Source organism: Salvelinus sp. IW2-2015, linkage group LG4q.1:29 (genome assembly GCF_002910315.2).
Source record: "Salvelinus sp. IW2-2015 linkage group LG4q.1:29, ASM291031v2, whole genome shotgun sequence".
Lineage (NCBI taxonomy): Eukaryota > Metazoa > Chordata > Actinopteri > Salmoniformes > Salmonidae > Salvelinus > Salvelinus sp. IW2-2015.
The window spans coordinates 75,738,565-75,758,766 of record NC_036842.1 but is presented as its reverse complement, the minus strand read 5'-3'; the positions used below and the strand labels follow the sequence as shown (position 1 = coordinate 75,758,766).

At 40.8% G+C, this 20,202-nt stretch overlaps 1 protein-coding gene across 3 annotated transcripts; it reads left to right on the top strand.

Moving 5' to 3' along the window:
• The first annotated feature begins 1,782 nt into the window (after positions 1–1,782).
• Positions 1,783–19,008, top strand: chkb (choline kinase beta). Of its 3 annotated transcripts, XM_023985712.2 has the most exons (11): positions 1,783–2,596; positions 2,817–2,925; positions 7,371–7,484; positions 8,459–8,592; positions 8,763–8,867; positions 13,671–13,729; positions 14,119–14,206; positions 16,282–16,390; positions 17,832–17,938; positions 18,277–18,358; positions 18,607–19,008. In XM_023985712.2, the coding sequence occupies exons 1-11, from the start codon at positions 2,247–2,249 to the stop codon at positions 18,661–18,663; spliced, it is 1,314 nt and encodes a 437-aa protein (XP_023841480.1). In that variant the 5' UTR covers positions 1,783–2,246; the 3' UTR covers positions 18,664–19,008. The 3 variants fall into 3 exon arrangements, with proteins under 3 accessions (XP_023841480.1, XP_023841481.1, XP_023841482.1); XM_023985713.2 differs by lacking the exon at positions 7,371–7,484; XM_023985714.2 differs by lacking the exon at positions 17,832–17,938.
• The last annotated feature ends 1,194 nt before the right edge of the window (positions 19,009–20,202 follow it).

The following is a 20,202-nucleotide window of genomic DNA, read 5'->3' as shown; positions in this document are numbered from 1 at the left end:
TGGCCTTTTAATATTTTTATTTATAACATATATTTGTTTGCCTTCACCTCCCTTATCTCACCTCACTTGCTCACATTGTATATAGACTTATTTTTTTCACTGTATTATTGACTATATGTTTGTTTTACTCCATGTGTAACTATGTGTTGTTGTATGTGTCGAACTGCTTTGCTTTATCTTGGCCAGGTCGCAATTGTAAATGAGAACGTGTTCTCAATTTGCCTACCTGGTTAAATAAAGGTTAAATAAATAAATAAATAAAAAATGACCTTAAAACAATTCCATATAGCTTAGTAGGCATGATTACCAACGACGAGACAGCCTACAGGGAGGAGATGAGAGCCCTCGGAGTGTGGTGTCAGGTAAATAGCCTCTCACTCAATGTCAGCAAAACAAAAAAGAGATGATCGTGGACTTCAGGAAACAGCATTGGCCACTTTAATAAATGGAACACTATTCACTTTAATAATTCCACTTTAAGAATGTTTACATATCTTGCATTACTCATTTCATGTATATACTGTATCCTATCTAATTACTTTATCTATTGCATCTTAGCCGCTGTCACTGCTCATCCATATATTTTCTACTTATATATTCTTATTCCTTTACTAGATTGTGTATTAGGTTTTGTTGTGGAATTTGTTAGATATTACTGTTGGATATAGAGGCATAAGCATTTCGCTACACTCGCAATAACATCTGCTAACCATGTATGTGACCAATAAAATGTTGTTTGATAACTCCACCGCTTCTATTCATAATATAATAGCATTTAAAAAAATGTTTTCCAGAAAATGTTTTAATTAATCAGTATATTTGATGTTAAGTGGCATGATGGATGCATGTACTAGTGCTTTTTCCATACCCTAGTCCTCTGATCGGAGTGAAACAGCGGGAACCGGGATTCATCAGACCAGGCAATGTTTTTCCAAATGTCCAGTGTTTTTGTTCCTTAGCCCACTGCAACCGCAGTTTCTTGTTTTGTGCTGAACGAAGTGGAACTCTGTAAGGTAGTCGGCTGCCATGCCACATCAATGTATGGCGAGTTGTGCATTATTTTATGGGCAGAAATGTTGTACTGGACTGTCAGTTGACTAATTGTAGCCCGTCTGTTGCTCTGCACATTTTGCCTCCTTTGTCCTCTTTCATCAATCACCAGTGTTCAACCACCGGCCTGCCGGTTGGCTAGATGTCCTTTGGGTGGTGGACTATTGATACACACCGGAAACTGTTGAGCGTGAAAAACCCATTAGCGTTGCAATCTAGTGCGCGGGACACCTACTACCATACCCCGTTCAAAGGCACTTCAATTTTTAGTCTTGCCCATTCACCCTCTGAATGGCACACATACACAACCCATGCCGCAAGGCTTAAATCCTTCGGTCAGTATATGTCATAGAAAGAGGGGTAGAACGTGTCCCATGAAATAACATTATATATAGATTCTACAGACCCTAGTGAATAATCCCAACCCCACTTTTACTTCGGCACCTAAACAAGTTCTCTCTAAAAACCAATATATAATATACAGTGTATGCATTGGGGGCATTTATTTGACCTTGGAACATGTTTTAAACCCCAAATGTAATGAAAATATTACTCAACAATATTTAATATTTCTTAATGTTTAACATTTAGACATTTTTTCAGATATCATTAATAAATACAGATTAATAATGGAACTTCTACTATTACATGAGACTTTTATTATGAACGTTTCCGAAATTCCGTGACCCGGAAGTACTTTTTGAGTGTTGCTGACGACACGCTGACGTTGGTCAAATCGAGCAGAAAGCGAGGAAGCGGAGATATAAAGTACTGTATCTCTGGAGAAAGTATCTAACGAGTGGCATACATTAATCTACCGAGGCGACATTACCACAGTTATAAGAGCTAGCAACTAACAAGGTTAGTTACAAATATCTTTGACATTACTCTCCAGCCTTCAAGGTGGACATCTCACCACTGGTAACGTAATACAGTATCCTTTCATCCCCGTTTTATTTATGTAGCTAGCTACTGTAACGTCAGTTTACTAATTTCAACAAAAATAACTGACTAGCTAGTTCGGTTAGCTAACTGTTGCTGCCTAATTTACAGTTTTTATGCAATGCTATTCGTAGCAAGTTAGTTAACTAGCTAGCTATGTCTGATCATTCAAGTTAATTTAGCCAGCTAACTGAATCTGACAGCGAGTTGGGACTCAATTCATTCTGAACTACAACCAGCCAAGTTAAACAGCGATGCAGTCGGGCCAAAATGTGATGGAGTGTCACAGCGAAGGGGCGCTTGGCAAATCTGACAATACGGCGACTTTGAGATACATTCCCACTCTGAAGACGGAGGACACTGGTCCAACCGTGGATAATAAAAAGGTTGGGGACACCCTGGTCATCAATGAGAGCAACCTCAGGGCGCCGAGTCCCCGTGGAGCAAATGGTGATGACGATTCTGAAGCGGAGTCGTACCGGGATGGGCGGACAGAGGTGGTGGACATGGATATGAAAGGCAGAGCGTTCGCCTGGTGCCGAGACTTCCTTTCCGGGTCATGGAAAAGCATTCCCGAGGCAGATTTTCAGATCAGCATTGTCAGGTAATCTGGGATGAGGATTGAAAGATCTGGGACTTTTTCTCACACAGGCAAATCATAATCTCTCTCGCTCTGAAACACACACTTAAAAATAATGCCACACTATCTGACATAACTTTATTAGTATCCTATAAGGTATTGTACTGTGCTCCATGCCGTCCACGTTAGCACACATGAAAGTGACAATCCAATGTCCAACTTCTCTTTCTCGGTTTGTCTACAGTGGTGGACTCAGCAACCTGCTGTTCATGTGCAGTCTGCCAGACCATGCCCACACTATTGGAGATGAACCTCGCAGGGTCTTGTTGCGAGTCTATGGGGCCATCCTACAGGTCAGCCACCTTAAATCAAGCCGATAATTGTCCCAGATGGCTAATGTAGTTTGTCTAGCTATAGCCTAGATTTAGTTTAACTCTGCCTGTTCACATTGAAGTGACTGGGAATTTATAATCAGAATCGCCTTGATTCGCCAAGTAAATAAATAAATCATACTGATACTGGCTATCTGGAACACAGTCTGAATTAAAGCATTGCAAAAACTTGGCAAGTTTCTGTACAAGCCAGAATGTTGAATACAATTACAGTTGAAGTCAGAAGTTTACATGCACCTTAGCCAAATACATTGAAACTCAGTTTATCACAATTCCTGACATTTAATCCTCGGAAAAATTCCCTGTTTTAGGTCAGTTAGGATCACCACTTTTATTTTAAGAATGTGAAATGTCAGAATAATAGTCGAAAAAATGATTTAATTCAAGCTTTTATTTCTTTCATCACTTTCGCAGTGGGTCAGAAGTTTACATACAGTCAATTAGTATTTGGTAGCATTGGCTTTTAAATTGTTTAACTTGGGTCAAACATTTCGGGTAGCCTTCCACAAGCTTCCCACAATAATTTGGGTGAATTTTGTCCCATTCCTCCTGACAGAGCTGGTGTAACTGAGTCAGGTTTGTAGGCCTCTTTGCTCGCACACGCCTTTTCCGTTCTGCCCACACTTCTATAGGATTAAGGTCAGGGCTTTGTGATGGCCACTCCAATACCTTGACTTTGTTGTCCTTAAGCCATTTTGCCACAACTTTGGAAGTATGCTTGGGGTCATTGTCTATTTGGAAGACCCATTTGTGACCAAGCTTTAACTTCCTGACTGGTGTCTTGAGATGTTACTTCAATCTATCCACAATTGTCCTTACTCACAATGCCATCTATTTTGTGAAGTGCACCAGTCCCTCCTGCAGCAAAGCACTCCCACAACATGATGCTGCCACCCCCGTGCTTCACGGTTGGGATGGTGTTCTTCGGCTTGCAAGCCTCCCCCTTTCTCCTCCAAACATAACGATGGTCATTATAGCCAAACAGTTCTATTTTTGTTTCATCAGACCAGAAGACATTTCTCCAAAAAGTACGATCTTTGTCACCATGTGCAGTTGCAAACCGTAGTGTCTTTTTTATGGCGGTTTTGGAGCAGTAGCTTCTTCCTTGCTGAGCGGCCTTTCAGGTTATGTCGATATAGGACTCGTTTTACTGTGGGTATAGATACTTTTGTACCTGTTTCCTCCAGCATCTTCACGAGGTCCTTTGCTGTTGTTCTAGGTTGATTTTACATTTCGCACCAAAGTACATTCATCTCTACGAGACAGAACYCGTCTCCTTCCTGAGAGGTATGACGGCTGCGTGGTCCCATGGTGTTTATACTTGTGTACTATTGTTTGTACTGACTTGTGGAGGTCCACAATTTTTTTTCTGAGGTCTTGGCTGATTTCTTTTGATTTTCCCATGATGTCAAGCAGTGGCACTGAGTTTGAAGGTAGGCCTTGAAATACATCCACAGGTACACCTCCAATTGAATCATGATGTCAATTAGCCTATCAGAAGCTTCTAAAGCCATGACATAATCTTCTGGAATTTTCCAAGCTGTTTAAAGGCACAGTCAACTTAGTGTTTGTAAACTTCTGACCCACTGGAATTGTGATACAGTGAAATAATCAGTCTGTAAACAATTGGTGGGAAAATTACTTGTCATGCACAAGTAGATGTCCTAACCGACTTGCCAAAACTATAGTTTGTTAACAAGAAATTTGTGGAGTGGTTGAAAAAACGAGTTTTAATGACTCCAACCTAAGTGTATGTAAACTTCCAACTTTAACTGTACATAKACACTGAGTATACAAAACATTACGACATAGCTTTCACATGTTCAGTCTATGATCCCTTATTGATGTCACCTGTTAAATCGACTTCAATCAGTGTAAAGGAGATGGGTTAAAGAAGGAATGTTAAGCCTGAGACATGGATTGTGTATGTCTGCCGTTGATAGGGTGAATGGGCAAGACAAAATATTTAAGTGCCTTTTGAATGGGCAAAATGCTAACCTCCTGTGTTATTGTAATGTTGAGCGGTTAGCATGTCCTTGGGATATATTTGTGCATCGAACTTTCTCACTCATTATTATTCACAATACATTATTAATTACAATAAAAATTACACAATACATTATTTACTATTCATTTCTATTGGGCACAAAATAATCTGATAACCAACCAAAACAAAAAGCAAATGCATCCAATAAAATTCTAACGTCACGTCACAAGCTTGATGTAGTCATTGCGTGCTATGACTATGGGACCAAATACTGAACTCTGTACTACTTTAATACACAAGTGAATTTGTACCAATTAATTTGGCCCTTAAAATGGGGGTGACGGGACGATTTATGTACAGAAAGTGCTGCAATTTCTAAATGATTCACCTGATATGTGTAAAAAAAATACCCTCAAAGCAAAGCTGACAGTCTGCACTTAGAGCCAAAACAATCAAATGTGTCACTGTCCCAATACTTTTGGAGCTCACTGTATTGGAACATCAAATTTCAATAAAATCACAGTATCGAATCGCAATACATATAGAATCGCAATACAATAGTATTGTGAGGTCCCTGTCAATTACCCTAGAATATATAGATGAAGAATATACGATGTGCAAGTGACGTTATTCTAAGTCATACTTCTGGGGTCATGTTCTGGCTCTTTTGAATGTGCTTCAAGATTATGTCATCAAATTCATGAAAATGTGGTCATTTAAGGTGTGTGTGTGTGTGTGTGTATATATTGCAGTGAAAAAGTATTTTCCCCATTGCTGATTTTTGATGCTGGATGTTATCAGATCTTCAACCAAAACCTAATATTAGATCAAGGGGACCTGAGTTAAAAAGTTAAAAGTTATGCATATAAAGTTATGCAACACCCAATTCCCCTGTGTGATAAAGTAATTGCCCCCCTTACACTCATTACTGGTTGTGCCACTTTTAGTTGCAATGACTGCAACCAAATGCTTCCTGTAGTTTTTGATCAGTCTCATATTGCTGTGGAGGAATTTTGGCCCACTCTTGCATGCAGAACTGTCTTAACTCAGCGACACTTGTGGGTTTTCAAGCATGAACTACTCGTTTCAAGTACTGCCACAACATCTCAATTGGGATTAGGTCTGGAATTTTGACTAGGCCATTCCAAAACTTTAAATGTTTTGCTTTTTAAGCATTTTCATCTTGACTTGATTGTGTGTTTTGGATCATAGTCTTGCTGCCTGACCCAGCTGCGCTTCAGCTTCAGCTCACAGACGGATGGCCTGACATTCTCATGTAGAATTCTTTGATACAGAGCAGAATTCATTGTTCCTTCTATTAAGGCAAGTCGTCCAGGTCCTGAGGCAGCAAAGCATCCCCAAACTATCACATTACCACCACCATGCTTGACCATTGTTATTCAGTATCAAAAATATGCAAAAGTAGAGAAAATTAGAAAGGGGCAAATACTTTTTCACAGCACTGTGTGTATATATAAAATGATATTTGTTTTGATTTAGCCATACCTGATTCCTTTCATCAAAATATTTGACGCTCAAGAAGTTAGACACATTGCCGAAAGTTAGAAAAGTCTTATTTGGACTACGTCTCCTGCTGCTTTGATAGCATGTCAGTGTTCCTGCTCAAGCTGGGGATTTAGAGGATGGTAAGAATCCATTAGTTACAGGCCATTTGTGTTTAATATTAGATTACGCCGTTTAAAAAATAAACAGCTTTGTCAGCCAATACTTTTTTCAAATGTTTAATTGTAGACRAGCAAGCTGTCAAAAGATTTGTAGTTCGTGTCTTTAGATCTAATGAAACCGATTAAACTTTTTGGCGTCGTGCTACTTCTTGGCCGTAAAATACGGCAAGTTAATTCACTTGGAAACCCATTTAAACAGTTTAAAAAATATATTATATCTTAATTGGTCGCATTTTCATGACTTTGACGATGCAAATTTGAGGCTCATTCTTAACCTACAAAAATGTGCTTACATTTTACATATGAGTAATCCCGGGAATCAAACCGACTATTCTGGCGTTGCAAGTGCAATGCTCTACCAATTGAGCTACATGGGCTAAGCATTGCTACACCACATGAGCTAAGCATTGCCACATTCCACATACAATATGTACATTGTAGATCTACACAGGATGATAATTCCTGTGTTGAGATTAGTCATGTAGAACTGACAGATGGATAGATAAGCCTATTGTCTGATTTTCTCATATTTGCTTTATGTACAAAAAATGCACTGCGATAGGGAAGGATTCATGACAGAAAGACATGGCATAGGCTAGACCTTACATCAAACATACAGATTACTGTTATGTACTCAATATTACACAGTCCCTGAACAGAACATCTTCAGTCCTCATCAGCAACCTATGAAATGCTTCAATGGTCTCTGACTCATCTCGTGTGTGTGTGAACAGGGAGTGGATTCTCTGGTCTTGGAGAGTGTGATGTTTGCCATCCTGGCGGAGAGAGCCCTGGGGCCACGGCTCTATGGAATCTTCCCTGAGGGACGCCTGGAACAGTACCTGCCGGTACACACACACACACACACACACACACACACACACACACAAGAATAATAAAATCTATGGAAATATTGTAATATCCAGACCTTGCAACTTTTGCTGTGTGTTAGGTAGGCACACATTCATAACTGACTGTGAAACTTTGAAAAGGCTTTTAATAAAGTACAACTGGAATTTATATAAATGCCTAGAATATTTCAATTTTGGAGAATCTCATACAATGGTTTAAAGTTATGTATTTATTATGGATCCCCATTAGCTGCTGCCAGGGCAGCAACATTTATTMGAAAAACATTACAATATATTCAGATTTCACAAACACTGTGTGCTCTCAGGGCCCTACTCCATCACTACCACATATCTACAATACAAAATCCACGTGTACGTGTGTGTATAGTACATATGTTACTGTGTGTAAGCATGTGTCTGCCTATGTTTGTTGTTTCACAGTCCCCGCTGTTCCATAAGGTGTATTTATATTTAATCCATTGTAGAATAATGCTGTAATGTAACAACATTTGGAAAAGGGGAAGGGGTCTGAATTCTTTCTGTTAGCACTGTATATATTTTGTGTGTGTTTTTTGAAAAAATATATGGGGGATTGGAAATGATGCATACATTGGAAGCTACAATCTATCTGCAATATTAAAGCTGATCTCCCACCATAATAATGTATTTATTTATAATTACTTGAATATACAAACAGACATACGCACTTGTCATGTGTGTTCATAAAAATGTTTCTCAAACTCAAATCTCGAACTCAACATACAGGTTGACAATAACAGATATCTCAATTGATAGTTTTAAGTTAGCATCTTTGTAGTGATTGAGGAGGGACAACCGGCGCTGGGATTTATGACTGGCGAGTGCACCTTTTACATAAAGGTCCAGACTTTTGGGCAGATGTTACAGAAAAGTCCCATACATTTTAAGTGAATATGAGTGTAAAGTCCTGTATCTTTGTGCTTATCTCCCAGAGCAACCGTCTGCGTACAGAGCAGCTCTTTGTTCCGGAACTGTCCGCTGAGATCGCCTCAAAGATGGCCCGCTTCCATAGGATGGTCATGCCCTTTAACAAGGAACCCAAGTGGCTGTTCGGGACCATTGGCAGGTGAGGATAGGATGGGACTGCTCTCTCCAAGTCAAAGCCTACACCAAGTATTGACTAAGGAGTACTGTAAAAATATGTATTGATTTGAATTTGAGGTAACTTTGCAGGTAGTACTTTTCATCAGATGTTTTCCACAATACTCAATAATGCTCTGTCTGGTGTTGTCTCAGGTACATGGATCAGGTGATGAACTTAAAGTTTGCCCGGGAGGCTCACGTCAAGAAATACAACAAGTTGATTAAGTACGACCTCCCGGCAGAGCTGGAGAGTCTCCGGTGAGTCAGGAGATGCTGGGGAAGGGAATGGCTGGAAAGGACAATGATCTGGCAAGGGAGATGTCTGGGAATGGCAAGGCTATGGGAGGAGAGGAGGTGGGAGTGGCCGGGGAAAGTAATGCTATGGCAGGGGAGCTAAAAGGGGGGAAAACAGGAATGTTTAGGGAAGGCGGGAGAGTTGGTAGATCCATGTCACAATGGACCTTACTCAACCGCACACAAATACACACACACACATCATATACATGAGCAAACTCTTTCACGTCCACAAACATGTTACTCTCTAATAAGTATGTGGTGTTCTCTCTCTGCAGCCAGTTAGAAAGTTGACCTCTCCCCCAGTGCCTTTCTCTGACACTGCCCTATCAGGAGACTGTTGGACTTTAGCTTCCTGTGACACCACACACACCCAGACCAGCAGTGTGTGCCCCATAGAGATAGTTAGAGAAGGACGCAACTTTGTATTTGGCCTATTATGCGTCTGTGAGAGCATGGGCAGTGCCATTGAGGCCATCTCCATTTTGAAGTAGTACGTTTTCTTCTACTACTATGAGTTGGTAACAAACTGAAAGGGTGCATACTGCCACCTGAGGGGTATACCATGTACCAGGTTTGAGGAGTTAGTGAGGTAACATTGGTCAACTCTGAGTTCAACTCAAGATAACCGGTCATACGAAATGGCTCACCTTTTAGCCAGGTACATTTCTATGGCAACGAATCCTTCAAAACTAACCTGCTATGGGCAGGCTAACTCAGGTCTAACTCCCATTTTATCCTGAATGAGCCACAAGTTGAGGACTAATGAAATCAGATACCCTCCCTCTGGCAAAGATTGTCATCATCCCCTTCATTTGAGGAAGACAACTGATCAAACATTTGACTAATATAATAAAAAATCACATCACATTTAGTAATGATAGCCTTTGCTTTCCAAACTGTAWGTTTTTCTCGTGATTGTATTTAGCCATTTGCAAAAGGCAAACTGACAGCCTGAACTAAACAGACATATATACACTGCTCAAAAAAATAAAGGGAACACTTAAACAACACACTGTAACTCCAAGTCAATCACACTTCTCTGAAATCAAACTGTCCACTTAGGAAGCAACACTGATTGACAATAAATTTCACATGCTGTTGTGCAAATGGAATAGACAAAAGGTGGAAATTTATAGGCAATTAGCAAGACACCCCCAATAAAGGAGTGGTTCTGCAGGTGGTGACACAAGACCACTTCTCAGTTCCTATGCTTCCTGGCTGATGTTTTGGTCACTTTTGAATGCTGGCGGTGCTTTCACTCTAGTGGTAGCATGAGACGGAGTCTACAACCCACACAAGTGGCTCAGGTAGTGCAGCTCATCCAGGATGGCACATCAATGCGAGCTGTGGCAAGAAGGTTTGCTGTGTCTGTCAGCATAGTGTCCAGAGCATGGAGGCGCTACCAGGAGACAGGCCAGTACATCAGGAGACGTGGAGGAGGCCGTAGGAGGGCACAACCCAGCAGCAGGACCGCTACCTCCGCTTTTGTGCAAGGAGAGCACTGCCAGAGCCCTGCAAAATGACCTCCAGCAGGCCACAAATGTGCATGTGTCTGCTCAAACGGTCAGAAACAGACTCCATGAGGGTGGTATGAGGGCCGACGTCCACAGGTGGGGGTTGTGCTTACAGCCCAACACCGTGCAGGACGTTTGGCATTTGCCAGAGAACACCAAGATTGGCAAATTCGCCACTGGCGCCCTGTGCTCTTCACAGATGAAAGCAGGTTCACACGCGCATGTGACAGACGTGACAGAGTCTGGAGACGCCGTGGAGAACGTTCTGCTGCTGCAACATTCCTCCAGCATGACCGGTTTGGCGGTGGGTCAGTCATGGTGTGGGGTGGCATTTCTTTGGGGGGCCGCACAGCCCTCCATGTGCTCGCCAGAGGTAGCCTGACTGCCATTAGGTACGAGATGAGATCCTCAGACCCCTTGTGAGACCATATGCTGGTGCGGTTGGCCCTGGGTTCCTCCAAATGCAAGACAATGCTAGACCTCATGTGGCTGGAGTGTGTCAGCAGTTCCTGCAAGAGGAAGCGCATTGATGCTATGGCCTGGCCCGCCCGTTCCCCAGACCTGAATCCAATTGAGCACATCTGGGACATCATGTCTCGCTCCATCCACCAACGCCACGTTGCTCCACAGACTGTCCAGGAGTTGGCGGATGCTTTAGTCCAGGTCTGGGAGGAGATCCCTCAGGAGACCATCCGCCACCTCATCAGGAGCATGCCCAGGCGTTGTAGGGAGGTCATACAGGCACGTGGAGGCCACACACACTACTGAGCCTCATTTTGACTTGTTCTAAGGACATTACATCAAAGTTGGATCAGCCTGTAGTGTGGTTTTCCACTTTAATTTTGAGTGTGACTCCAAATCCAGACCTCCATGGGTTGATAAATTTGATTTCCATTGATCATTTTTGTGTGATTTTGTTGTCAGCACATTCAACTATGTGAATATTTCATTCATTCAGATCTAGGATGTGTTATTTTAGTGTTCCTTTTATTTTTTTGAGCAGTGTATATATATATCTCATAGATGGCAGTTCCCATTCAAGTCAAGACGGGCAGCCTTTGCTAGCCTACCCATGAGTTTAACGGTCAAATTAAGGTTCCAAAACCCTTCTATGGATTATATGTCTATGACCACAACACGTCAAGCTGTTCCACAGATAGATGGAGCAATAGGAGTGGGAAAATGGTCATGCATTAATAAGCACACTAAAGCCGGCATTAACAATAAATAAAGACGGCACATAAAGGCCTATTTCACACTATAGCCTGCTGATTTTGCAAGATAATGTTTCTTTATTTTGATATCGGCACAAATGAAAATGTGGCACTGAGTCGCCCAAGGATTCACGTTTCAGCATTGTCTCAATGAAGAGTCCGGCCTTTCACAAGCCATGTGCGAGATGCATGCACAGTTACAAGCCTGCTAGAGTTAGCGGCAACCGGACGAGCGATATTCACCGTCGTAGTACGGATGAAGCTTGACCTGGAATGTGAAGCTAACTGAAGCTGGATAGCTTTATAAAAGCCTGAGTAGATTGCTTTGTAGTATACCTCTCCAGAGTGTGTTGTTTGAACAGGTATAAAGCAAAGATTGGTGATTATTGCCGCTTGCTGTTTATGGAATGTTTGCTCGCAAGTATAATTCATTGGCTGATCCTTCCTAATGACTTGGATGGAATTATTTGAACCTTCCGTAACCCATAGGAAGTCCCACTGAGTTAACTACTTCAAAATGTTGAAACTCAATGATGCTTCGCCACTGCCCATGCTCAAATGTGTTTTTGGGTACTAGAGATGTCTATCTAAGTCTATGGTGTGCCCTTACTGTCTGGTAGCCAGTCCTCTACACACCTCAAGGTCACCTGCTCTAATAATAATGATAGCTCACATTCATATAGTTTTCTACTACGTCAAGGTGCATTCAAGCGATCAGTCACATTATCACATGCTTAACAGCAACCTGGACCAATCATATACACATCTGTACAGCTTTGTTATGTCATTAGTGGTGTATCTAAATGTCCAATGTACTAGCTACGAATTGCTTTGTAATAGTTGTAGAGTTACTGAAAGTGTTACCACATACAGTGCCCTCAGTAATTATTGAGTCAGTGACAATTTGTTGTTGTTTTGGCTCTGTACTCCAGCACTTTTGATTTGAAATGATACATTATTTACAAATATTATACCCCCCCCAAAAAATGCTAACCTCCTCTGTTATTGTAATGGTGAGAGGTTAGCATCCTCACTCATCACTCATTCAGGACTATCTGTAATCATGGTAGCATCCACATTAAAGTAGAAGTGTTTAGAAACATATTCTATTCTTATTTACAATAAAAGTGATTTCAATACATGACACAATACATTATTTACCATTTCTTATCTATTGGGCACAAAATAATCTCAAACGCAACCAAAACAAACAGCAAATGCATCCAACAAGTTTTTAGAGTCACAAACTTGATGTAGTCTTTGCGTGCTAGGAATATGGGACTAAATACTGAACTTTTGCCTACTTTAATACCTACATAAGTGAATTTCTCCTAATACTTTTGGTCCCCTAAAATGAGGGACTATGTACAAAAAGTGCTGTAATATCTAAATGGATTAAACTCTCTAAAATTAAATCTGTCTGTACTATAACCTCATAGTCATTGTATCATTTCAAATCCAAAGTGCTGGAGAACAGAGCCAAAACAGCAACACATTTGTCACTGGATGGCACTGCATCTACACCTACAGCCACTGCCACGGTTGGCTAATGTTAGGGTGGTTGAGACTCTTCTGTATATCTACCTGTGACTATATCAGGAGCATAGATCAACATATCTGAACATGGCTGCTCAATCAATCACAAATATCACAATCACGTATTTCACTTTTGCTCAGTTCATTTCCTATTGAGCTACCCTTGGAGAGTCAGAGGCATGCATGACATGCCATTATTGCACAATCCAACTAAATAGTTGCTATGCCATGGTGTCCAGTACTCAATGCTTCCCATAACTACTCTACCGTCATGATCGTGCACTTGAAATCGTGAAGGGAGTAATCGGGTCTACCAAATAGTGTGTTGTGTAATTCCGTAGTCTGTCTTTGTCTACAATAAAACATATATTTTTTGATATTGTACAGAGTGATAACCTATGAGCTGTTGACATGTACCATAACCTCTGCCGCTTAAAGTTCACTGAAAGTTGAAGTGTGTACATAATACATTAATGTCATGTTCTCTCCCTCTCTGACAGAGTGTTGTTGTCAGCGACCCCATCTCCAGTGGTGTTCTGTCATAATGATGTGCAAGAAGGTAAAGGTCTATCTTTGTGCTCTCTTCCCTTCACTCTCTCTACCCATCTCCCTCGCTCCCCTCTAACCATATTTACCTCTAATTTGGGCTGCTTGACCCTCCCCCTGGCTCAACAGTGGATGTCCGTCACTTCCTGAAAGGATAGGATATTACATAAGTTGGAGAAAGAAGGGGTGGAGGGTATCTATTTTTAGAGACTGAACACATTCGTACGCAACACCCTCCGGCAGGTGCAAACCAATAGAGTAGATGGTACAGGTGGTGGCCGTAGATTGCCTATACATGCAGTTGACTCCTGAAGTGCACATCAGGACACACTGAATGTACAGTCATATTTAACTCTTGAGGAGGAAGTGGGAGTGTTGTAACCTCCTGTCTCTCGTCCTCAGGTAATATTTTGATGCTGGAGGACAGAGACCGCATCTCCACTGGGAAACTGATGCTCATAGACTTTGAGTACAGCAGCTACAACTACAGGTAAAGGCCTTTTGTGTACATACACACTCAACCCTTACACCTGTAGTTTTAGTTATGACCACACACTCTCAGCTACAACTACATAGGAATGCTTATAGCCCCATATAGTGTACATCAATTACATTTACAGTTTAGTCATTTAGCAGATGCGCTTATCCAATTAAACTTACTGGAGCAATTAGGGTTAAGTGCCTTGCTCAAGGACACATCAGATTTTTCACCTAGTCGGCTCCGGGATTCAAACCAGCGACCTTTCGGTTACTAGCCCAACGCTTTTAACCACTAGGCTACCTGCCACCAATCAAAGGCACACACAGCTTAACGGTAACAGCATTGATTAAGGTACAGTTGAAGTCGGAAGTTTACATACTTAGGATTGGTGTCATTAAAACTCGTTTTTCAACCACTCCACAAATTTCTTGTTAACAAACTATAGTTTTGGCAAGTCGGTTAGGACATCTACTTTGTGTATGACACAAGTCATTTTTCCAACAATTGTTTACAGACAGATTATTTCACTTACAATTCACTGTATCACAATTCCAGTGGGTCAGAAGTTTACATACACTAAGTTGACTGTGACCTTTTGACCTTTTAAACAGCTTGGAAAATTCCAGCAAATTATGTCATGGCTTTAGAAGCTTCTGCTAGGCTAATTGACATAATTTGAGTCAATTGGAGGTCTACCTGTGGATGTATTTCAAGGCCTACCTTCAAACTCAGTGCCTCTTTGCTTGACATCATGGGAAAGTCAAAAGAAATCAGCCAAGACCTCAACAACAACAAAAAATTCCAAACGCCGGAAGGTACCGGGTTCATCTGTACAAACAATAGTACGCAAGGATAAACACAATGGGACCACGCAGCCGTCATACTGCTCAGGAAGGAGACGTGTTCTGTCTCCTAGAGATGAACGTACTTTGGTGCAAAAAGTGAAAATCAATCCCAGAACAACAGCAAAGGACCTTGTGAAGATGCTGGAGGAAACAGGTACAAAATTATCTATATCCACAGTAAAACAAGTCCTATATCGACATAACCTGAAAGGCCGCTCAGCAAGGAAGAAGCCACTGCTACAAAACCGCCATAAGAAAGCCAGACTAAGGTTTGCAACTGCACATGGGGACAAAGATCGTACTTTTTGGAGAAATGTCCTCTGGTCTGATGAAACAAAAATAGAACTGTTTGGCTATAATGACCATCGTTATGTTTGGAGGAGAAAGGGGGATGCTTGCAAGCCGAAGAACACCATCCCAACCGTGTGAAGCCTGGGGGTGGCAGCATCATGTTGTGGGGGTGCTTTGCTGCAGGAGGAACTGGTACACTTCACAAAATAGGTGGCATCAAGAGGGAGGGAAATTATGTGGATATATTGAAGCAACATCAAGACATCAGTCAGGAAGTTAAAGCTTGGTCACAAATGGGTCTTCCAAATGGACAATGACCCCAAGCATACTTCCAAAGTTGTGGCAAAATGGCTTAAGGACAACAAAGTCAAGGTATTGGAGTGGCCATCACAAAGCCCTGACCTCAATTCTATAGAAAATTTGTGGGCCGAACTGAAAAAGCATGTGTGAGCGAGGAGGCCTACAAACTTGACTCAGTTACACCAGCTCTGTCAGGAGGAATGGGCCAAAATTCACCCAACGTATTGTGGGAAGCTTGTGGAAGGCTACCCGAAACATTTGACCCAAGTTAAACAATTTAAAGGCAATGCTACCAAATACTAATTGAGTGTATGTAAACTTCTGACCCACTGGGAATGTGATAAAAGAAATAAAAGCTGAAATAAATCATTCTCTCTACTATTATTCTGACATTTCACGTTCTTAAAATAAAGTGGTGTTCCTAACTGACCTAAGACGGGATTTTTACTTGGATTAAATGTCAGGAATTGTGAAAAACTGAGTTTAAATCTATTTGGCTAAGATGTATGTAAACTTTAGACTTCAACTGTATGTCTCTACGAGTAAAAGGGACAGATCTAAGTATTATATTATCCATATGTAGTGGCGATTGTCTCAATTTCTTTGATTGTCATCTTAGATTGTGCTGCAATGTGTTTGTTTGTTTAGGGGTTTTGACTTTGGGAACCACTTCTGTGAGTGGTGCTATGACTACACATACAACAAGTGGCCCTTCTACAAGTGTACACCTGACAACTACCCCAGCAGAGAACAACAGGTGACTACAACCTCTACCACACCTATATCAAAATGCCCTCTAACATATCTATGCAAACACAGTGGTTGTGTCCGAATACCCATGCTAGCGTACTACATACTTAAACTGCATACTATGCACTCGTCGTTGCATACTATTTAGCACGTACTGTTTAGTAAAAAGTATGCAGTATGCCATGGTCGTAACGCAATATTGGCTGGTGACTGGTTGAGTGGGTGCGGTAGGGCAGAGTGCGGGTGGATTTTTCCAAATTCGACAGACATGCATCGCATTAACCAGTCTGATAATAGCTCATTTCCAAATTCAATGCATTGTTCTATTCTCTGAATAGAATAGGAAGAGTTATATTCCTACCCAGGCTGGTTATTGGCATCACGTTCAACCTATACCATAGCCCATCTATCCAATAACCGAAGACAGAAACCGATCATTTGGTTCCATTTCAACATGATTTATTAGTGAAACCAAAGGGCTGTAACATATATAAATAGAATTGCTTAGTACACACACAAACTTTTTAAATGTTCAAATCAAAAGGCGCAGAAAAACGTGGACGGTCGGGTGAATCGCTAATTCAGAACCACTGGACATCAACATAATAAACTAAAGCACTGATTATTGGGATCAGAATGATTGCCAAGGCTTGATCCATTAATTAAATGGGTTCAAATCAATGTTCAAATCAAAAGGCCTGATTTAACATGACATCAACAACGCAGCCAAATCCTTAGTCCCCGTGCCAACACATTCAGAAATCAAAATATGGTTTTGCATTTAGTTTAAAAGCTTTAACGAAGGCAAAGAGAAAAATAAACACTTTTTTAATGAGAAAACAGAAATCCACTTTGGGTAAAAAATTAATGTTTTTTCAAAGATGTAACCTACGATGAAAAATCTGTGATCGTTTTCAGGAGAACAAAAACAACTTCATTTGAACACAACCGCAGAAGCTTTGCTATTCGGCATCTTCCTAATTAAGTAGCATAGATTTGTTTTTTGGCTAAATAAAGATAACTAAGGTCTATCACTCGCAGCCCACCTCTTCCAATGCATTGTGGAAAAGTGTGCATCAAACTTTACCAGATGAAGAGCAAATTAGTATATCATCCTGGCATTTAAACCATACTCGATTTTAGAAAATTCACATACTATAAAACATTCTGTTTTCGCATACTGAGAATACGTCATGTGTAATGTGTATGTCCTCAGACATAATGTATGTCTGTCCAGTCTTGTAGAACTATTTTTCTGACCACATTATCTAGTTGAAACAAAACTATGCATGCACATTTCCAGAACTCATGAAGTCAGCTGGTCTAATACAATGACACAATTGCAAATGCATTATTTTTAAGTTATTGATACAAGCCAGGGAATTCCATTTATAGATTAAGTCTATGTGGCGTCCCTCATCTCTGAGCGAGTGTGTTTATCACTGCAGTTGCATTTCATCCGTAACTACCTGGTGGAGACGGGAGGCTATTCAGAGAGCACCATGCACGAGGACCAAGCTCGTATAGAGCAGGACTTGCTGGTCGAAGCCAATCGGTAGGACACAGACTTCTACCACAGATGAATCCAAAAAGGACAGTTCACTCATAAATCAAATATATATATATATATTTTAAATCTTTAAAGGATTCTACAATATGTGCTCTGTTTTGTAATAATAATCATAATTGATTGGATTTATATTGCTTTTCCACCTAGAGCTTTACATAATAAGAGGGAAAAGTCACCTTTACCACTACCAATGTGGTGCTTACTTTTGAAAATGTCTAATAGTGTTGATTTTGGTATGAACTATTCAATGCTACGGTATCCACATSTACAGTAAGTAGCCAGTCCGTTGGCAGTTAATTTAGGGATGAATGATTTTCCCACAGATTCGCCATGGCATCTCACTTCCTCTGGGGCCTGTGGTCTATCATTCAAGCCAGGATATCCAAGATCGAGTTTGGCTACATGGTAGGTACATGAGTAGACTTTACTTCACCTGGTGAGATAGACTTCACCTCACTAGAATGAAAGGATACAGTAGATCTTCAGCATACTGGAACATTGATTGTCATTCACATGACATTGCAGGTGTTTAGTGGTCACTCACTCTGTTTATTTGCTGAGTGATTTGTTCTATGACCTGGCTAAATAGTGCTTCTAAAACACACGATCCTTCTTGAAGTTTACACCTGTTCATTTGATCTCTGTCGTTTCAGGACTATGCCCAGTCACGATTTGATGCCTACTTCAAGCAGAAAAAGTTATTTTCCTAAATCGCTAAAAGAACAGATTGACTTCAATGGAATGTACTGTCATTTTTATATCTGCTGATTCTTCCTGTACGCAACTGTCCTGATGCAGAAACGTAGTTAACTAGGCATATCTGTTAAGTGTTGAAACCAAACCAAATATGAGGGGTAAACGCCCACTGAAGAGTCTTAGGTGGATTTTTACAAAATGATCTATTGTTTGAACTTGATATTTCTAATATACCAGGACCCCATCTATCTAGTATCTTTCCATCTAGTAGCATCCAATACGTTGCTCTGCCTGAGACAAGTAACAGTGAAGCAGGGACTTAGCTGCACTCCAACAAAATGCACTTATCTTCCCCTACTATGAAATGTGAAATTCTGTGAAAATGCACAGCAAAAAAAAAAGCATGTTATTTGTTTACATTAGTTACGATCTACTGGTTCCATACATTTATGTTTCAAACCCTGTAGTCATGTGCTTTCTTTGTCATTCAACTCTGCTTCTTTCTTTACCCCACCTCGTAATTTAATTGTTGTTGAACTTCAGTACACCCTTGATTTCAGGGTCGAAATATGTTCATTTTGTGCAGTCTTTTTTCCTTTATTTTTTTTTTCCTTGACTTGTTTGTTAAATGCCTGTTCTATGCATGGTGCTGGTGCGTGGACACAATACAGCATGGCAGAGAATCAAGCTGCATATCAGAACTCAGTTCATACTGTAGTTCTGTTTCTTTGTAGTGCAGTAGGGAAAACTGGACTCATGGCCCTATTCAGAACTAGTAAGAAAAGCACATGCTCCATTGCATAGTAAGTCAAATATGTTCTTAAACAGGATGTTGTTTTTGACCTTTCTCTATGACTGTTTCTGATTGAATTGGGCTTAAACCCCATGTACAACCTGTCTGTTTTAGCATTCTCTCTAGTCAAACTATATATAGAGGGGTTGCAGTTGTCAGAAATCACTTAGCAACCATGCCAGGCGCCATGTTGGAAGACCAGTCACTGTGGTGGAAGAATGGTGCAGCCTGCTGGCTGTTTGTGAGCATGTACACTGCATTGCACAGCCAATTGTTTCTTAGCAAGGCAATTTGTTTTCTCAGCTACAGTGTCTTGGCTGCCAATTACGGCACAGAAATTGACCATGGTGATGAACCAAGTAGGTTTAGGCACTGTTATCATTCAGCTTGGGGTTGCCACTCAGTTGTTGTCAGAAGAATTGATGCGGTGGTCTTCCAACATGGCTGCCAGGAGGTGTCGCATGTCACCTCCTGGCACAAGTATTTTGTGTCATTCTACCTCTTCACAACAATGGGGGTCATTTTGCACTTTGTATGATAAATGAGCAAATGTAGACCTGAAACTAAATGATTAAAAAAGGAACATGTTTTGGTTATAGACAAAGCTTATTGCACAACCTCTCAGAGGAGAGCAGTTTATGAAAATAATCATCTCTGTTATATATATATATATAAATAGCTTTTGTCTGGCTTTGATGTCATTGCATTCTGACTAGGTTTACCTTTCATTCTAAAGCTGTTCCATTACTAGTAAACTGGT

Coding starts and splice junctions, on each gene's coding strand:
- chkb (XM_023985712.2), top strand. CDS start 2,247: ATGCAGTCGGGCCAAAATGTGATGGAGTGTCACAGCGAAGGGGCGCTT. Junction 2,597..2,816: donor TTTCAGATCAGCATTGTCAG/GTAATCTGGGAT, acceptor GTTTGTCTACAG/TGGTGGACTCAGCAACCTGC. Junction 14,207..16,281: donor TACAGCAGCTACAACTACAG/GTAAAGGCCTTT, acceptor TTGTTTGTTTAG/GGGTTTTGACTTTGGGAACC.